Source organism: Macrobrachium nipponense, chromosome 5, assembly GCF_015104395.2.
Source record: "Macrobrachium nipponense isolate FS-2020 chromosome 5, ASM1510439v2, whole genome shotgun sequence".
Classification (NCBI taxonomy): domain Eukaryota; kingdom Metazoa; phylum Arthropoda; class Malacostraca; order Decapoda; family Palaemonidae; genus Macrobrachium; species Macrobrachium nipponense.
This window is the reverse complement of record NC_061107.1, coordinates 49245679-49259781: the sequence shown is the minus strand read 5'-3', so window position 1 is coordinate 49259781 and position 14103 is coordinate 49245679. Positions and strand designations below refer to the sequence as shown.

Genomic DNA, 14103 nt, shown 5'->3' with positions numbered 1-14103 from the left:
TTTTGCAACAAATTGGAAGTCTCAAGCACAATATTTCGATTTATGGTGAATTTATGAAAAAAAACTTTTTCCTTACGTCCACGCGGTAACTCTTCCGATAAATTTTTTTGCGATTGTCGTAATGTTTGCACCATTTTAAATTTGCCGTTACATAAAGTTTTATATATGGAAATGTGCGCAATATCATGCACAATACAACTAAAAACAACCCATGGTTATAGCTTTTATCAGTTTTGAAATACTATTTTCATATGAATAACGATAAGTGCCAAAATTTCAACCTTCGGTCAACTTTGACTCTACCGAAATGGTCGAAAAACGCAATTGTAAGCTAAAACTCTTATATTCTAGTAATATTCAATCATTTAACTTCATTTTGCAACAAATTGGAAGTCTCTAGCACAACATTTTGATTTATGGTGAATTATGAAAAAAAAAAAAAATTTTTCCTTATGTCCGCGCGGTAACTCTTCCGAAAAAAAATCAGAAATTTTTTTGTGCGATTGTTGTAATGTTTACACCATTTTAAATTATCCGTTACATAAAGTTTTATATATGAAAATGTGTGCAATTTCATGTAGAATACAACAACAAATGATTGAAGGTTGTAGCTTTTCTCATTTTCGAAATATTTGCATATAAATCAAAATAAATAGAAAAAAAACCACGTTCGGTCAACTTTGACTCTACCGAAATAGTCGAAAAACGCAAATGTAAGCTAAAACTCTTACAGTCCAGTAATATTCAGTCATTTATCTTCATTTTGAAACAAATTCGAAGTCTCTAGCACAATATTTAGATTTATGGTGAATTTAAAAAAAAAAACTTTCCTTCCCTCTGGGCGCGCCGATTCTCCACCGCAAATCTCCAAAATGCGTGTGTCGCATTATCGTTATATTTGCTCCGTTTCATAGAGTTTTATATATGAAAATGTGTGCAATTTCATGTAGAATACAAAAAAAATAATTGAAGGTTGAAGCTTTTCTCATTTTCAAAATATTTGCACATAAAAAAAATATATAAAAAAATCCGACATTCGGTCAACTTTAACTTGTCCGAAATGGTCGAAAACTGCAATTGTAAGCTAAAATTCTTACAGCATAGTAATATTCAATCATTTATATTCATTCTGTAACAAATTGGAAGTCTCTAGAACCATATTTAGATTTATGGTGAATTTTTTATAAAAAAAATTTTTACATCCGCGCGCTACGAATTCATGCATCATTTTGTGATAATATTTTCTCTGTGTGGCTTTGATCATTTTACAATGTGTTATATACCAAAATGATCGCAATTTAGTGTACAATACAACGAAAAAAATTAACTCGTTAGCTTTAACCGCTTTGCTCACAGCGCGATTTGAATACAATTATATATGAAATTTTGTTTTCACGCTATCATATATTGCATTATTTATATATGATAATGATATTTTTTTCATTTCTGATGATTGCATACTAAATTTCAGGCAATGACAAAAAAAGGAGCTGAAAATGAACTCTTAATCTTGAAAACTAAGCACGCTGTGATTTTTTGAAAAAAAAAAAATTTCCGCTTCGGCGCTCACTCTGAGACCGCCTCAGCATACGGGAGACGATTTTTATTATACCCCTTCAGCGTAAGAGGGTTAGTTTCTTTGTATGTTATAGGCTTTCATGTAGGGGATCTCTTATTCTTTCTGTATCTGGCTTCATCCACTGTCTGATTTTTTCCATCTATTCTGAGCTCTGTGTTACATCAAACATGAAACACATTTGCAGGGTTTCCTGAGGATTCGCCAAAGTTTTCGCGTCTATGAAAAACTGGTTCCAATGAAAAGTTTAGGCGTATATGAATTCACGTAACTTGAATCGCACAAGTTCCAGGTATATTACTGTAAGTGGTACAGTCGGTGGGCTGGTATTGGGAGATGAGGCAATTTCAGGAGACGATATAACAGGCAATTTTGGCTACACCCAACATAGGCATAGACTCTATGCTAGCTAAATTACTAGCTTCAGCTCTAGCAGGGATCTTTCTTCTCCTGTATCTCTCAAGCTTGTCTAAGTGAGCCTTTAATACCTTCCACTTTCCTTAATCCCAGTCCCTGTATTCAACACAAGTTAAATTAATCGTGCATATGTAATGGATATTACATGATAAAAAGGAATGTGGGAACATTCCTTAGAAGCAATACATATAATGTAATCAGGTCAGGGACCAAGGAGGCCATGGCTGAAAGTCTGCCCAAAAACCACTGTTGAGTGTGAGAACCTTACCTAAGCAAATGTATGAAAAACATCAACAACCTATTTCCTTGGGAACCACTTCGGCTCTCAAGAGAAAGAGAAGGCTTACGTGTCTCAACCTAGATAAGTATGTTCGTTCATATGCCTGTATCTTTGATTAGGTTTGCTCGCCTATGATTTGTAAATGTATTGTAACTCACACTTCCTCTACTCCTCTTAGTTCAAACATCTATTCAGAAACCTTCTCTGCAAGCTATCTCAACATGTAGAACTGTTACAGAAATATAAGTGTATTTTTGCTACTTTGTGTTTCCACGACTTACCCTCTATCTACTTCAATGGAGAAGTAGACTGAGAGAGAGAGAGAGAGAGATCACTCAATGATGTTCGCAATGCGAACCTAAATTACAAACCAGTGGCACGTTTGGTAAACGGCGATGCCACTAACATACTTTGTCCCCTACAACTGATACAGATAGTATGAGAATCGTAAGAAGCTTCGTCAGTCCAGTCTTGCATTTTCTGCAAAAACAGATACTAGATCCACTAGTCACACAGCCTGTGAAAAAAGGTCTTAATCAGTGTAAAAACAGGTCCTAAAACTAACTATAAATAGCACGAAGGTTACCAAAATTAAGAATACTTCACCAATATGGCAAGAAAATACAACCATACAGCAACAAAATTCCAAAACAAAGCGGCTCATATAACTGAAGTTCAGTAATTAACCAGCAGAAACAAATTAAGCTCTGCAGCTGTGTTGTACCTATTCTTCCCTGAAAGTGGGCAGGGGGCCAGTCTCCTACACTAAAACAACAGAAGCAGTAGCGCAAATTTCAAAATTTAAGCTGCCGCATGAGTTGAAACATTAGCTATGTAATTATATACTTGGTAAGAATTATATAGAAACATCTGGAGTACATATATTACTGTGATTAAAATTTTAATTTATGTACATAACACAAATATAAAAAACCTACTAATAATAAATAAGAACACAATAAACAATCATCAAATACATTAAAAGAAATATAAATGTACAAGAGAAGTATATTCCTGACTTTGCGCATTGAAAAAAATATTGGCTAATATCTTTCCAGATGAAATATAAAGACATGGGAACTTGTTTTACTACTACATGTATCTGGTAAGTCACAGTTTGGGACATTAGATGCAAGCACAGAAACCTGGTTGCCAGGTATAACAATAAGCAACCTAAGCTAACCACATTACATAATCACTGGTAAACTATATATGTAACTTATCTCTTATCACAAGGTGGTACTCACGAAGACAACTCTGACAAGCCCAATCTAAGTTTTTTAACAATTCCTATGTTTTGTATCCAACAAATACCTTAGATAGTCCTATGCTTTAGTTTAAAGCACTGACCTCACACTCCAATACATCATAGAAAGATCCCACTCATTTGGTTGAGGTAAAGCTAACAACCCTATTTCCCTTGCTTATTCCCATGATTATATTTACAATCTCTGTGCAAAGAGTTCTGTGCCAAATAACCACGATGGACAAGGGAACCTTTGTGTAGGGCAATGTTTTGCAGGTATGAAACAACATTTTGTCTATTTTCTTGGTTTCATATCAAAGTAAACAAAGTCATAAGTGAGTGAAGAGGTGAGTATGCAATTAATTGGAGTAGATATCAGTTCTACAACGTAATAGTGGTGAAGAGGTGAGTATGCAATTAATTGGAGTAGATATCAGTTCTACAACTGGGTTAAAATGATTAAGACAGCAGTTACTGTTTATAAATCTGTCATGCTAACACAATAAAGAATTAAATGATTGCTCTGAGACCAGGATATATAGCAGCCCTGATACCCTTGTAAGTTGGTAAACTGGCTGTCCCTCCAATCAAAGAAATGTGCTTGAAAAGGAATAAAATCAGAAAAAACTAAAATATTGTACTACATTCATATTTTTCCTTTGCAGAAAAGGAAATAATACTTTAACAAAGCCTTTAATCCAGAGGGTTGAAAAGTTCTAAGAGACTGGATGGTGTAAATGAGTAGCAAATATACCACACCTCTAAAAAAGTGAGGGTTAGCTTATACACCAAGCATAAAGTTGTTGGTACAAGTCTGGGGGGGGGGGGGGGGGGGGGGGGGGGGGGGGGGGGGGAGGGGGGGGGGGGGGGGGGGGGAATAATTACTGTAATAATGTAGCCTGCAAATTCAGCGATGGTAGTCATAAATCATTACACAATACTACAGGTTAAGATACACTATTAATTATTTTATAGGGAACTGATGTACACTATATGCCATGTGAGTTGGCTATAAGGTACCATGCAGGCTCTATGTAAGCAGGATTCATTATTTATAAGAGTGCACTCTCAACTGTCTATGAAATTGAGGTGCCACTTTATTCAATAGCCTATATAAAAATTAATTTGATGTCTCTATGATAGCTCTCTCGGTGACTTTCGTGACTTTATTCACTGAAGCCATATTTAAAGTTAAGTAAGAGCAAATTATTGTTAATCCTAGAATACCATCAGTGATCTCTTGTATGTGTTTAGAAGAGTGAGCAAGGAAGCACAAGAGGTGAGCAGACTGAGTGCAACCAGAGCAAAGCGTGGTAGCCCATGAAATTTCTATTACAATGGAACAAGAAATTTGAAATTAGTGAAAGAACCAGATTATTGGAATGTAAATTAATGAAGACATAAAAGGTATAAAAAGATTAAATACATCATACTACTGCATTCAGCAGCTAAATCAGTCTTAGACTTTAATTAAATTGTTAAGAAAACTTATCACAGTATCTTAGTATCTTAAATGCATTTACAACTAACTAATATATTTGGGTTTCCCGACATTTCCCAAAATTATTCTACTTATCCAGTATATAAATATATGTATAGCTTACTGTAATGATAACGGTCCCATAATCATAAAGCCAACAGCATTTCCATGTAAGACAATTGTGACTTATAATGAAACCTCTATATTGTATTCACAAAGATGCAGGAAACAATAAAGAACAATCTACTGTTAAATACTATAACTCACCAGCAATTTGAGTAAGCATATTCAAGTATGGATGGAGTAGATTTCTCAGTTTTGCAAAATAAATATTTGTGTCAATTGATGACACAACTTCCTCATTCATCATAAATTTAAGTAAAGTTGCAGCAATCTGAAAAATGTATACAATGCTATTAGAATAAGAAATGTAATCAAATATAGCAAGGGTAAACAGCTAAAATGCAGACTTTTATTTTTAAAGAGTTTAAATGTCCTTACAACACCATTAAAAAATTTTTAAATTAAGTGTCCTTACATAATTCTTAATTCATTATCATATCTGTAAGAGATTCTCCTAAACTTTATACATTAATTCATGACCAAGACCTGTCATTCACTAACTGAAATTTGGAACGTCACATTAAATAGTATTTTATTTCTCAGTCTCAAAAATACTATTTTCTTCCTAAAATAAGTCTCAGAAATTTACAGACCATCCTAGAGGATGATTACCTCTGCTAGACAGTAACCAAAATTCCTGTATATGACCTCTAAATGAAGTTTATTAGTTATTCATGATTATATGAGTAAAAACTTTCACAAAGGAGCAAAACATACACACAAAAAAATCATTCCTACATTGGTAGATTATGATAGATTGGGTTGATGGATAAGTAGTAACTTGAATGTGTATAGTTGACCCACAATATTCGCGGGGGATGCTGGCCATAATCACCCTCAAATAGTTAAAATCCGTAAATACTTGCCCCTATTTAAAATCCATAAGTACTTGCCCTATTTAAAATCCGTAAATACTTGCCCCTATTTAAAATCCATAAATACTTGCCCCTATTTAAAATCTGTAAATACTTGACCCTCTTTAAAAATATTAATAACTGCCTATTTTAACCCTTAAACGCCTAAGCAGTATGTTAAAAATCGTCTTCCGTGTGCCGGGGGGGGGGGGGGGGGGGGGGGGGGGGGTGGGGGGGGGGGGGTGGGGGGGGGGGGGGGGGGGGAATTTAATTTTCTGGAGTGAGGACGGAAGCGGAAAAAATATTTTTTTCAAAAAATCACAGCGCGCTTAGTTTTCAAGATTAAGAGCTCCTTTTTTTGTCATTGCCTGAAGTTTAGTATGCAACCATCAGAAATTTAAAAAATTATCATTTTCTTATATAAATAATGCGATATATTATAGCGCAAAAACAAAATTTCATATATAATTGTATTCAAATCCCGTTGTGCGCAAAACTGCTAAAGGTAACGAGTTAATTTTTTTTCGTTGTAATGTACACTAAATTGCGATCATTTTGGTATATAACACACTGTAAAACAATCATAGCAACACAGAGAAAATATCACAAAATGATACATGAATTCGTCACGCGCGGATGTAAAAAAATATTTTTTTTTAAATTCACCATAAATCTAAATATTGTGCTAAAGACTTCCAATTTGTTTCAAAATGAAGATAAATGAGAGAATATTACTATACTGTAAGAGTTTTAGCTTACAATTGTAGTTTTTTACAATATCTGACGAGTTAAAGTTGACCGAATGTCGAATTTTTTTTTTTATATGCAATTATTTCAAAAATGAGAAAAAAAAAAAACGCTTTTTGTAAATCCTTCAAATATTTTTTATTGTATTCTACATTAAATTGCTTACATTTTCATGTATAAAACATTATGAAATGCCTAATATGAAAAGGAGCAAATATTAGGAGAATGCAACGTACGCATTTCGGAGATTTGCGGCGGAGAATCGCTGTGCAAAGGTAAGGAAAAAGTTTTTTTCAAAAATTCACCATAAATCTAAATATTGTGCTAGAGACTTCGAATTTGTTTCAAAATAAAGATAAATGACTGAATATCACTAGACTGTGAGAGTTTTTTCTTACAATTGCGTTTTTTTACCATTTCAGGTGAATCAAAGTTGGCCGAACGTAGTTTTTTTTCTAGTTATCGTGATTTATATGCAATTATTTCGAAAATGAGAACTACAACCTTCAATCATTTTTTGTTGTATTCTACATTAAATTGTGCTAATTTTCATATATAAAACTTTATGAAACGCCTAATATGAAAAGGAGCAAATATTAGGAGAATGCGACGTACGCATTTCGGAGATTTGCGGTGGAGAATAGGCGCGCAGAAGGAAGGAAAAAGTTTTTTTTCCAAAATTCACCAAAATTCGAAATATTGTACTAGAGACTTCAAATTTCTTTCAAAATGAAGATAAATGATTGAATATTACTAGACGGTAAGAATTTTTGCTTACAATTGCGTTTTATGACCATTTCATGTGAGTCAAAGTTGGCCAAATGCAGTTTTTTTTCTAGTTATCGTGATTTAAATGCAATTATTTCGAAAATGAGAAAAGCTACAACCTTCAAATATTTTTTCTTGTATTCTACATTACATTTCTCACATTTTCATATATAAAACTTTATGAAACGCCTAATATGAAGAGGAGCAAATACTAGAATGCGACGTACGCATTTCGGAGATTTGTGGCGGAGAATCGGCGCGGAGGGAAGGAAAAAGTTTTTTTTCAAAAATTCACCATAAATCTAAATATTGTGCTAGACTTCGAATTTGTTTCAAAATGAAGATAAATGATTGAATATTACTAGATGGTGGTAAGAGTTTTTGCTTACAATTGCGTTTTTTGACCATTTCGGGTGAGTCAAAGTTGGCCGAACATAGTTTTTTTCTAGTTATCGTGATTTATATGGAATTATTTCGTAAATGAGAAAAGCTACAACCTTCAAATATTTGTTGTTGTATTCTACATTAAATTGCACACATTTTCATATATAAAACTTTATGAAATGCCTAATATGAAAAGGAGCAAATATTAGGAGAATGCGACATATGCATTTCGGAGATTTGCGGTGGAGAATAGGCGCGCAGAAGGAAGGAAAGTTTTTTTCAAAAATTCACCATAATTCGAAATATTGTACTAGAGACTTCAAATTTCTTTCAAAATGAAGATGATTGAATATTACTAGACGGTAAGAGTTTTTGCTTACAATTGCGTTTTATGACCATTTCATGTGAGTCAAAGTTGGCCAAATGCAGTTTTTTTTCTAGTTATCGTGATTTATATGCAATTATTTCGAAAATGAGAAAAGCTACAACCTTCAATAATTTTTTCTTGTATTCTACATTAAATTGCGCACATTTTCATATATAAAACTTTATGAAACGCCTAATATGAAAAGGAGCAAATACTAGGAGAATGTGACATACGCATTTCGGAGATTTGTGGCGGAGAATCGGCGCGGAGGGAAGGAAAAAGTTTTTTTTCAAAAATTCACCATAAATCTAAATATTGTGCTAGAGACTTCAAATTTGTTTCAAAATGAAGATAAATGATTGAATATTACTAGACGGTAAGAGTTTTTGCTTACAATTGCATTTTTTTACCATTTCGGGTGAGTCAAAGTTGGTCGAACGTAGTTTTATTTCTAGTTATCGTGATTTATATGCAATTATTTCATAAATGAGAAAAGCTACAACCTTCAAATATTTTTTGTTGTATTCTACATTAAATTGCATCGGCAGCAGGGGCGTCGTCAGCAGGGGCATCGTCAGCATAGGCGTCGGCAGCAGGGGCGGCGGCAGCAGGTTGACCGAAGTTGGCCCTCCTAATATCTGCCCTTTCCTCTAGGGGCAGATCTGCAGCTTGGGGCAGGGGGGCAGTGATGGGAGGCCACTCATCGGGATTGAAGTTGATGAGGGCATTTCCGGCTACCTTGAGGAACTGTATGTGGGACAACCTCCAGAGATGGTCACCGTGGTACCCACAGTAGAGTATGTAGGCAATTTGGAGGGCCAACTGAAGGATGTATTTGAGGAGCTTCTGTGTCCACCTCCTGGTTCTCCTGGCGAAGGGATAATACTGGATGAGTTCATCAAAGAGATCAACTCCTCCCATGTGCCTTTTGTAGTGCCCAATGACAGTAGGCTGCTCGAGACGAAACTGCTCAAACACAACTCGGCCCTGTCGACGTGTCTTCTTCCGCTGTACGATCTCCTCTTGGATGGGTTCATGACTCCTCGTAATCATGGGGACGAGTCGGACCCCCTTCCAACAGACGACGAAGACAGCGCCCTTCCGCCGCCACTCTCTCTCCTCTTGCCAGATGTTGCGGATGGCTAGCAAACCTCTTGAGGGCATTTGGGGCCCCACACACCAACCGAAGGTTACCACTGATGTGCACACCTGCTTCATACAGTTCCTGGGCCAGGGATACCGAGTTATAATAATTATCCATAAACAGGTGATATCCCTGGTTACGGAAACGATCCACAAGACTGAATACAGTGTCATGCAGCGTGGAGAAGACCCCGGAATGCACCAAGAAGTCCACGACGTGTCCAGTGTTGTACTCGGTAATAAAAAAAAAATTTCACTCCATATTTCTTCTGCTTCTTGGGGTTATACACTTTAATACTTAGACGTCCTTTGTAAGGCATCATCCCCTCATCCAAAGAAAGGTTCTTTCCAGGAACCACGAGATTTCTACACCGTTCACGAATGTATTCCAACACTGGGCGGATTAGAAGGAGGCGATCGCGGTTATTCAGGGGTATTGCCCTTCGGTTGAAGGCATTGAAATACCTGTCCAACGTCAGGAAACTATCACAGGGCATAACGCCGGGCACATTGGGCGTAGTTGAAAAAAATTCCACCTCCAATATTGCCTGACGTCGGCAGCAGGCATCATACCAAAATAAATGTGGAGCCCCAAAAACTGGGCCATGTTCGTGAGGTTGCAGCCCCGCCAGCGATACGACAATGTCGTGCGTAGTTCATAACGGCAGTACCGAGCGTAGTCCACAGTCTCTGCTACCAGGTACTCCAGCAATTCCCGCGTAAGGAACAGCTGGATGAACCCCAGAACAGTGAGAGGAACAGGTACGGTGAGCCCAGGTGTTGCCGTGAATGGTGCATGTTAGGTGGGGTGGGGTCCTCCGTCCACCCCTCGTTGCTGTCGGATGACCGACCTTCACCTTGGCTGGCGCGACGAGCCGACCTTCTACGTGCCGCGGGCACAATTTCGCACACAAACCCCCCCATTGGCCCATCCCCCTCACTTAGGCCTTCGCTTTCAGTACCGTCATCCGCAATAAAACTAGACCCCATATCCTCATCCTCCCCCTCCTCAGATTCCCCCTCATATGCACTAAAACCACTAAATTCGAGCTCACTTTCGGGATGTGAGCCTCGAACGGAGATTGGGGGCAAATATTCGTCATCACTGACATCGGGACTGATGTCCTCATCACTAGATGACCATCCGCCATCAAAATGAAGACTTGCGACATATTACAAATCAAGCTCCGATAAGTACTCCTCTATGTCCCTTGGTTGGAGGCCTCCCAAATTCCTACGAATGCCCCTAAGGACGCCCTGATGCTTCCTAGGGGTTACTAAAGGCACACGAGACACACGTTGTGATCCTAAACCACTTTCATCCACACGTGGCAGCACAGAACGGCGTTGAGGCGTCAGGTCATCCTGGGTGCTTGGTCCTTCGCCAGCACCCAAGTCCAAAATACGCCTTACACAATCCCTTCCGACGGGTAAAACGCGCCTTTCACGGTCCATACATCGTTGAGACATCTCTATGTACGTCCTGTACCTCCACAAATATTCAAAGTCTCGCACAAGTTCAGGAAAACTTGATTGCGACAAAAGATCGCTCTCGGACGACGCGGCGCTGATGCTGACTGATGCGAGAAGGAGGCATTTCGCGCATGCGCACCTGGGTCACGCTTCTAAACAAAACAACACCTCGATCCGTGAACTCCCAGCATCCCCCAAGGCGCATGATTCAAAAGTTTTAGGCTGGTAGGCCTATAAGTATTTTTCCGTGAATTTTAAAAAAACTTTTGTATGTCGACGTAAATAACGTCCAGTCGGAACCCGAGAGACAATTTATCTCGAAGTAAAATATGTCCAATAGGCGTTTAAGGGTTAATAGTTCAAAAACCAAATATACCTTTGATTAAAATGCTTATAACTGTCTATTTTCATCAAACATACATTATACTATCATCCTAAAACACTGTAACTTCATTTCAAAGTCGTCTTACAACATACTCTTAGAAATATATGGCTTACAACTACTTGTGAAAACTAATCAAGTAAACCCTTTATTCAAGTACAGTAATTTTCTCTCATACAGTGTCAGCTTTATGTGAGAGAGAGAGAGAGAGAGAGAGAGAGAGAAACCTTAAAACTTGTTCGGGTTGCCACAGGTCCCTCAGTGTGAGGCACCTTTAATGTCTACCAGAGAAATGCTAATGCATCTTCCAGTATATTTAGCATCTTCCAATCTTGGATGGTCTGGGATGCAGCTTAGACATTTGTAGAGCTTACTCTTAAACACATCTACGTTCACTCCTGATATGTTCCTCAGATGAGCTGGCAACGCATTAAATAGAAGCTGCATTATCGATGCTGGTGCGTAGTGGATTATGTCCTGTGTGCTTTCCTTAGTTTTCCTGGTGTAGTTTTGGGCACTATTAATCTACCTCTGCTTGCTCTTTCTGATATTTTTAGCTCCATGATGTATTCGGCAATTCCTTCTACCTGTTTCCATGCCTATATTATCATGTAGCGTTCTCTTCTCTTTTCTAGACTACATAATTTTTAAAATTGTAGTCTTTCCCAGTAGTCAAGATCCTTAACTTCTATTTTAGCTGTAAAGGACCTTGTACACTCTCTGTGCAATATCCTTTTGGTAGTGTGGGTACCATATCGTATTGCAATATTCAAGTGGACTACGTACATACGTTTTATAAAGCATAATCATGTGTTCGGCTTTTCTTGTTTTGAAGTGCCGTAACAACATTCCCATACATATTTGCTTTGCATTTTGCCAAAAGAATTACTATTTGATCATTGCATAATATGTTCCTATTTAACATCACACCAAGGTCTTTAACTGCTTCCTTATTAGCTTTCCTTATTTGTCTCCTTAATTTATTAATTCAAATTTATCAGAGTTAAATACCATCCTATTTATCTCTGCCCATTCATATATTTTGTTAAGGTTTCTTTGTAGCGAGTTCCTATCTTCATTACAAGAAATTTCTCTACTTATTCTTGTGTCATCGGCAAAACTACTCACTACCAAGTCCTTAACATTACTGTCTATGTCTGAAATAATAATAAAAAACAGCAATGCAGCTAACACCGTACCTGATTTCTCATCGTTTGCAATAACTTTCTGTTTTCTGTTGTGCAAAAATTCTTTTATCCATCTTCCTACTTTATCCACTAAGTTATGTTTTCTAATTTTCTTAGCTAATATATTATGGTCTACCTTGTCAAAAGTTTTTGCAAAGTCTAGGTAAACCACATCTATTTCTTTTCCATTTATCACATTTTCATATATGTTCTCACGGTGGAATAAGAGTTGGGTTTGTGTATTTTCAGGTACAAAACCATGTTGACCTATATTAGCTCTTAAACACCAAGCTGGTATTTCCGAAAGTGTCTCCCGTATGCTGGCGGGGTTCGGGAGTGAGTGCCAAAGCGGAAAATTAAAAAAAAAAAAAAAATTTAAAAAATTACAGCACGCTTAGTTTTCAAGATTAACAGTTCATTTTTGGCTCCTTTTTTGTCATTGCCTGAAGTTTAGTATGCAACCATCAGAAATGAAAAAAAAAATATCATTAACATATATAAATATTGAAATATATGAGCATGAAAAAAATTTCATATATAATTGTATACAAATCGCGCTGTGAGCAAAATGGTTAAAGCTATTGAGTTAATTTTTTTACGTTGTATTGTACACTAAATTGCGATGATTTTGGTATATAACAAATTGTAAAACGATCAAAGCAACACAGAGAAAATATTATCACAATATGATGCATGAATTCGTAATGCTCGGATGTAAAAAAAAAAATAAATAAAAAAAATAAAAAAAATAAAAAATTCAAAATTCACCATAAATCAAAATATTATGCTACAGACTTCCAATTGGTTCCAAATTAAAGGTAATTGATTGAATATTACTAGACTATAAGAGTTTTAGCCTACAATTGCATTTTTCTACCATTTCGGTCGAATCAAAGTTGAACGAAGGTTGAAATTTTGGCACTTGTGATTTATATGAAAATATTTCAAAACTGATAATAGCTACAACCATGGGTTGTTTTTAGTTGTATTCTACGTGAAATTGTGCACATTTTCATATATAAAACTCTATGTAACGGCTAATATAAAACGGTGCAAACATTACTAGAAACTGACGAAAGAATTTCTAATTTTTTCGGCAGTTACTGAGTGGACGTAAGGAAAAGGTTTTTTCAAAAATTCACCATAAATCTAAATATTGTGCTAGAGACTTCCAATTTGTTGCAAAATGAAAGTAAATGATTGAATATTACTAGAATGTAAGAGTTTTAGCTTACAATTGCGTTTTTTTATCATTTCGGTTGAGTCAAATTTGACAGAAGGTTGAAATTTCGGCACATTTTGTGATTTATATGAAAATATTTCAAAACTGATAAAAGCTACAACCATGGGTTTATTGGTTGTATTCTATATGAAATTGTGCACATTTTCATATATAAAACTTTATGTAATGGCTAATATAAAATGGTGCAAACATTACGACAGTGACAAAAGAATTTCTGAGATGTGTCGCTGATGCTTTTTAGTGCAAGAAGAAAGAAACCCACTCATGCGCGCCTGGGTAACGCTTGTAAACAAAACAACAGCTTGATCCGTGAACTCCCAGCATCCCTCAAGGCGCGCGATTCAAAATTTTTCGCCATGTAAGCCTATAACTATTTTTCCACAAATATTTTCAAAATATTTTTGAGTTAACGTATTTTACGTCAATTAAGCAT

The 14103-nt window shown here is 36.4% G+C and overlaps 1 protein-coding gene across 1 annotated transcript in view; it reads right to left on the bottom strand.

Moving 5' to 3' along the window:
* Positions 1-14103, bottom strand: part of LOC135215288 (uncharacterized) — a 374690-nt gene that overhangs the window by 86295 nt on the left and 274292 nt on the right. Inside the window, exon 15 of the mRNA XM_064249832.1 lies at positions 5267-5393. Coding sequence (XP_064105902.1) covers positions 5267-5393 — 127 coding nt within the window. The remainder of the gene's footprint in view (positions 1-5266; positions 5394-14103) is intronic.